Source organism: Vespula pensylvanica, chromosome 7 (genome assembly GCF_014466175.1).
Source record: "Vespula pensylvanica isolate Volc-1 chromosome 7, ASM1446617v1, whole genome shotgun sequence".
Classification (NCBI taxonomy): domain Eukaryota; kingdom Metazoa; phylum Arthropoda; class Insecta; order Hymenoptera; family Vespidae; genus Vespula; species Vespula pensylvanica.
This window is the reverse complement of record NC_057691.1, coordinates 1,811,289-1,818,036: the sequence shown is the minus strand read 5'-3', so window position 1 is coordinate 1,818,036 and position 6,748 is coordinate 1,811,289. Positions and strand designations below refer to the sequence as shown.

At 34.3% G+C, this 6,748-nt stretch overlaps 1 protein-coding gene across 1 annotated transcript; it reads left to right on the top strand.

The window, feature by feature from the left end:
- Positions 1–2,330: 2,330 nt before the first annotated feature.
- Positions 2,331–5,212, top strand: LOC122630556. Its single transcript, XM_043815164.1, has 6 exons — positions 2,331–2,839; positions 2,941–3,268; positions 3,379–4,332; positions 4,393–4,576; positions 4,676–4,784; positions 4,884–5,212. Exons 1-6 carry the CDS (start codon positions 2,743–2,745, stop codon positions 4,958–4,960), a joined length of 1,749 nt encoding a protein of 582 aa, XP_043671099.1. The 5' UTR covers positions 2,331–2,742; the 3' UTR covers positions 4,961–5,212.
- The last annotated feature ends 1,536 nt before the right edge of the window (positions 5,213–6,748 follow it).

The following is a 6,748-nucleotide window of genomic DNA, read 5'->3' as shown; positions in this document are numbered from 1 at the left end:
TCACAGGTGACTGTTAATTTATTATATAAGATTCACATATCATTGTAATTGCATCTCACTTAATTATAATGTGTTTTAGATATTTTATGTTCACAGCTATACTATTTACATCATCTGAAGGAAGTATGCACAGAATTTGAAAGTAAGATAACACATACATCCATAATATAATTCAACAAAAAATATATTATTTAATATATTATCTAATATATTATCTAATATATTATTTAATATATTAATATATATTTATACATCGGTCAATCTTTAATTTTACAAAAGGTTAAATTATTTTTCTTGTGTTTTAGATAATAAGGATAAGATATATAGGTTGTGTATTGCAGTCAATGCTTTCTATTTTCTGTTTCAGCGTGATATATATCAAGATCTCCATATCTGCGTTAGTTAGGAATAGAGTTTCAATAAAAAGTGCTCTATTCCATCGCGTGTACCGGGTAGGTAGGTCGATATCAAACGGATACATAAATTTTCGTCTAATCTCGATCGATTAGAAAAAAATTTTTGATTCGTTTCGCGATTGATTTTGCTTTTTTCCAAATTATAATAATTGTTATTGAATATATAATGATAATGTATATAATAATAATGATACTATATAATTGATTTTAATGTAATTAACATTAGTAGTAGAGTCTTAGCCCGTGGGTCTCCGTATGCAGCAACCTCCTTGCGGTGAGACCTGGAAATCGATATTACTTCCGATATATAATAAATGTAAATAACGTAAGTACTGTCGAGCTAATGGCTGCATTTAAATTCAATCAAAATTTACTATGTTCTATGAAGATTTTTTATTGCTCATTTCTCTTGTCTTAATAGATTTAAATAGATTATTTTATTATTTAATATATTCATTTTTCGATATCTTTGGAAATTATATACATATATTCAATATAATATTTTTTATTGATATATATAACGTATTATTATTTTTTTTTTAAGTAATTATGTATATGTAAGTATAATGTAATATGTATATGTGTGTAAGTATTTTTTGTTTGAATAGAAAGTCATGTCTAAAGCTTCAGAGATTTTAAAAGATCAAGGAGTCAGTTAGAGTCTAAAATTCTCTAAAGTCTACTAGGAGATTTATTCATAAGAGAAAAAGATAAGAACAACTAAATTGCACAATGCAAGCTTTGATTTATTCATTATCTAATTGAATTATTATAGCGTAGATTTATGAATGATTACGTAAAACAAACTATAAATACCTACATACATATATATATGTTTTTATATATTTCAGATTTTTGAAAAATGTTTTCCTTTTCAAAAATCATATTTAGAAATAAGTAATTTTCTAGAGTAATTTTCGTGTAAGTAAAAACCAATAGCAAGAAGTTAATTTTTTCTTTAATTAATATCAATTTTTTATTTTAAAAATAATGACAATTTGTTTGTTGTTACTTAAACGATAATTCGTTTGTTTCGAAAATTGTCGTTGCCTTTATAATCGATCGGTAATTTTGTTGCTTTTGTTATCGGTCGGTAATCTCGTTATCTTTGTTATCGGTCAGTAATTTCGTTGCTTTTGTTATCGATCGGTAATTTTGTGTGATAAAATGGTTGCATCTTGTTCAGGCGCGAAATGTTTTTGACCTAGTCATAATATCAATACTTTTATACTGCAAAAAAAGAATTACGAGAAAACAATGTTGTTAATTACGAAAACAATGTTAAATTATTTTGATATAGTGTTATAGAAAGCTGTATCATTAACTTCTTTCTTAATATTTAATATTTAAACTAATGTTAGAATTTCATTTTAAACAGTATATTTATATTAGTAAGCATACAGAATAAAATTGTAAGTTTATTTTGTATGTTTTTATAATTTATTTTATACACATTTTTCAGATATTTGATAATGACGAACTTGATATTATAAAAATTAATATAGAATTAGAATAAAATTATACTAAATAATAAGATTATATGTATCTAATTCAGATAAAATAAGATAAAATTATATAATATAATTTCTTAGAGAAATATAAGATGTAAATGTTCAAATTCAAATGATGTCGAATTGTACAATTTCTTTTCTTTGTGATATTTTTATTAGTAAACGTCTAATGTGTTCATTATCAAATATTTAAAAACAATGACATAGAAAAATCTACTTCTTTGGATAAAATGGAAAATAATAATTTTGTCTTGAGTAATAATTTTTAAAGATTATATAAATAGAACCATTAATCAAGTACAGTAATTTTTATTAATAAAATATAATATCTTAAAAAGTGCTAACAAGAATGTTAAAGATGCAAAAGAAAAGCAATGTTAAATTCGTACAAAATAAAAAAAAAATCAATATAAAAACCAAAATAAAACGCGACAGGAAGGGGGACGATGAAATTTAATTACTTAATCTTCATTGATATTTGCACGATGATCATTTTGCCTCAAGATGGTGAAGAACGTTGTTGAAAATAAAAAGCTATAGATGATTGGTATAGTAATATATTTCGATAATATTACTTGATTATATTTACTTGAATAAATCGATTATTCGATAATCGAAATACAATTGTGTCCGTTCCAAGCCAACTTTATATCATTCGTTATTTTTTAAAAGATAAGTGAAAAAATGTTTTAAGATATTTGGCGTGTATTATCGAGTATATATATATATATTTTTTTTTCTTTTCGCATAAAATACACAAAATTTGAAATGTGATGACGATATACATACACACACGCTATTAACAAGGAAAATAAATGCCCGGAGTTTGCGCACGTTGTCGTCGCGAAGTTTATTTCGCGGAGGAAAGATTGGCTCTCGGAAAAGTTTGGCATACATTCTGTTTCTCTTGCCGTAAGTTATATCGATTTATATTACAAATGAAAATATCTCTTTTTTAAGATTTCTTTTTTCCTTTTCGTATCGTCCCCTAACCTATTTTTAATCGTTTACAGTCAACTGTCGAAAATTGTTGGACAGTTGTACAGTGTCGACGCATCGTGGCGAATTATTTTGTCGAAATTGTTACTCCCGACTTTTTCCGAGCATTTTACGTTCCACGAAAGAGAATAATTCATCCAAAGATATTAAAACGTTTCCCCGTTCAACTATCCTGAACACGCCGATCTCCGTCAAGGATTCCACTTGTTGTCATTGCTGTTGTTATTGCGCCACTGAAGATACTCCGATCGGTGAAGTATCGTCGATAAACAGCAAAGATTATCATTCGAAGAAACATAGACTACGTGGAGGTGGAGAAGAAGAGGAAAAGTCGCAATCTAGGTATATAATTTGTAATAGTTTAAACTAGCGATAGCATATGAAAATTCACTTGGAAATATAATAGTTCACTTAATTGTGAAAATGAAGATCGTAAGTGCAGGTATTTCCAGTACGGAAGGAAATCATAAAAATCCAATCAACGTGTCGCCAACACCACGTCCTTGCCCACGATCATCGACTCGTCGTGTGTCTTTCTGCGAAGAGAAAAACACTATTGATCATTGTTGTGATATGCAGAATGATCAAAAAGTATTCTTGGACGATAGAAATCTCGATGATTGTTCGAAGGCAGATATTCTAACTATACGTTCCTCCGAGGATCTAAGAAAAGCCGATCAGGATTTAAACGATGAAGATTTAAATTATTCCGATATCGTTGACACAACGCAAATACCATGTCATGATATTGATAAAGATAACGAGAATATTATCGACAAGGATATGCCAAATTGTATTCATAGAAATCTTCAAGATATTCAAGATAAAAATGACAACGACGACGATCGTATGAGAGGAGGTCACGGAGGAAGTAATTGTCGTAAATCAAGAAAATCGGAAGGTTGTTGCGCTAATATATCGATTAGCGAGGGATACGAATGTTGTTCTTCCCAGAATCCGAATAACAGAGGTTGCTGTTGCCGTAAACGATGTATAGAATTCGAATCGTGTCCTCCTCCTAGGGAACACGATCCTTGCGACGATTATAAAAATGTACCTTGCAAGTACGTCAGCTGTTCTCCACCTTGTGCCGATAAAAGAGGTTGTTGTCCTCCCGCGGGATGTAGACCAGTTTGTAGGAAACCTAGGAGAAATTGTTGTTCACCTTGTAAAGGAGAATTGCCAGGTTGTGGTGGTGGGGGATGTTGTGGTGGTGGTTGTCGAGGTGGATGCGGTAAGCCTGGTCAAACTTGTGTCCCGGCTCGACAATGTTTTGTTCCACCTTGTCGACTATTACCTCCGTGCGTCGAAACACCCTGCGCATCACCGCGACCTTCACCCTGTTGTCGACCACCTAGTCGAGGAAGATGTTGTTGCACGGGAGGCGGTGGCTCGAGCTACTGCCGGTAAGAGAACTTGTGTACCGACCTCCTACCTCTAAAAATGATTTTCAAATGTTTGTGTAGATCAAGAAGTCCACCATGCCGTACCGTTACCAATGGGGATTGTTGTTGCGACAATGTTACATGCTGCGATATCGACGGAATTGATTCATGTTGCAAGGTCAAGTTACCTCCAGGATGCGAATGCCTAGGTGGTGGTCTGGACTGTCAACGTTGCGGACGAAAGGTGTACCAAGCTGAAATGCAGGTGATGTGATTTGAACTTGATCTCAAAAGAAAAAAAAAAGAGTGGACGAGTAATCTTGAATTTCTTAATAATTTATGTCTATCGATATCATTTTTCAAGATCGCTTCCGGTGTGCCGTATCATAACATTTGCTTCAGTTGCTTCTGCTGTCGTAAACCTCTCGAACCTTTGACGTATCAAGAGAGTTGTGGGGAAATTTATTGTAAACGTTAGTTAGAGAGATGAGATCTGTAACTCGTTCTGATTTCTGGCATAATATACACGCATATATATTTTTTTTTGTTCTCCCCTTTCGTCTCTGTGGTAGAATGCTACATCAGAAATTTCGGACCGCAAGGATACGGTTACGGTATGGGAGCTGGCGCGCTGCAGACCCCAATGTGAAGCAATAATATCGGAGAGGATATGCAAAAACACGATGTTATTCTACTTCGATTTACAAATATCCACAAATATTTGTATGGATACTTCTATTTATTTTCGTAACGAACGTTGTGGCGGATATTGTTTTATCGTATCGTACGATCATTTTTTAATCCATCTTACATGGAAGAGCGTACAACTTGTACAATCTTGCTTTATTGTACGAAGTATTTCATTTACAAAATTAAATATTATTTCTCATAATGGTTTATTATGTCCAAGAGTATTATAGCAAATTTTGTTTAATATTTTAGAAGGAAAAGCTATTATATCGTCTTTGTTTCTCTCTCTCTCTCTCTCTCTCTCTCTCTCTATTTCTCTCCGATGATCTTTTCGATAATAGACTGCGTGAGAATAAGTGTATGAGATAGAGAAAAAAAAAAAAAGAAAAAGGTGCGAAAGGATTTCTAAGAAAGCGACGATAAGAGCCGATCGAAAGCCGGAACGAGATGACGCGAATGGACCGGAGAACGAGATAACGAGAATTACGATAAAATGAGGAAGAAAGATCGGTCAGAAAGAACTCCTCCCTCACTCTACTTCCCCTTCCCTTCCCCCGGTAATTGCTTTGAAAGGAGGAATGGAAGAAGAATGAACGAAGAAATAAAGAAGGAAAAGGAGAGAATTACGTGGAAAGGATGGCGTTACGATTTGAAAGTGAGACGAAGGGAGGAAAAGAGGAACGATCGGTTGTGAGATCGAGAAAAGGAGGAAAAGCGAAGTTTGCGATAGTGTGAGAGAGAAAGTGAGACGAAAAGGGGAGGGAGAGAAAGAGAGAGAAGATGGATATAGAGAAGGAAAAGGAGAGGGTAGAAGAGAAAAGCCGGGTTTGCGAAATAGAGAGAGAGACATAGGAAGAAAGAGTGAGTGGTTGGTTTATTGAGTCCCTCTCCCCCCTCCTTGGATTGTGGAATGAGGAACGTAAGCGACGCGAGCGGAGGTTGGGGCGGGGGAGAGGAGGGGGCGTTTATATAGCTTTCAAGCGCAGAAGCTTAATCTAATTTCAAATATAAATCTGTTCTCTCTCTCCCAGATTCTCTCTCTCTCTCTCTCTCTCTCTCTCTCTCTCTCTCTGTGTCTCGCTTTCCTTTCTCTTCTGCTTTCTCTACGTAAGCCCTACCGTACTACCGTATAGCAACGTGCTCGACGGCTTACATTACCAGACCAGCTACGAATAATCTCTTTTGCTTTTCCCATTAACGTTACGAGACGTAAAAACGAGCTTACCTGCGTACAATAGCCCCGGAATTTAGGGTTCCGTTTTCGAGATACGAATTCGATATACACAATCCGATCGAAAATATTAGTACGTCGTGTGTTGCGTTCGATTGAAAAAGTAATTTTCGCAAATTGTACCTTTATTTCGTTTTTATGTTCTTTTTTTTCCCCCCTACAAAAGAAAGAAAAAACGAAAACAAAGCAGATAGGATTTTGTAAGGCAATTTACAATTTGTCGTCTGTGGTGGTGGTGGTGGTTCACGGGATATTCGCTCAGGGCGTATAATGCACACGTAAAAAAAAATGTTTCGGAGAGAGCTTTCAGGCGACTGGTCCGGTCGCGTGGGCAACGTTGAAATATTCGGGAATAGAGAAAATCGAGGAAATATCCTTTCGGTTTGGCAAACGTTTTCGCTTGGTCTTTTGTATTTGGTCGTTCGTTTCGAAACGGTATGAAAATCAATTATTTCGTTAATTCGTGCGTTACATTGGCTGTCACGGTGGCATCACTGTGAGCGACATCGGCCCAAG

Excerpts from the sequence above, each read along its gene's own strand:
- LOC122630556 (XM_043815164.1), top strand. The coding sequence starts at position 2,743 with ATGCCCGGAGTTTGCGCACGTTGTCGTCGCGAAGTTTATTTCGCGGAG. Across the intron at positions 3,269-3,378 it reads GAGGAAAAGTCGCAATCTAG|TACGGAAGGAAATCATAAAA; the intron begins GTATATAATTTG and ends AGGTATTTCCAG. Across the intron at positions 4,785-4,883 it reads TGGGGAAATTTATTGTAAAC|AATGCTACATCAGAAATTTC; the intron begins GTTAGTTAGAGA and ends TCTCTGTGGTAG.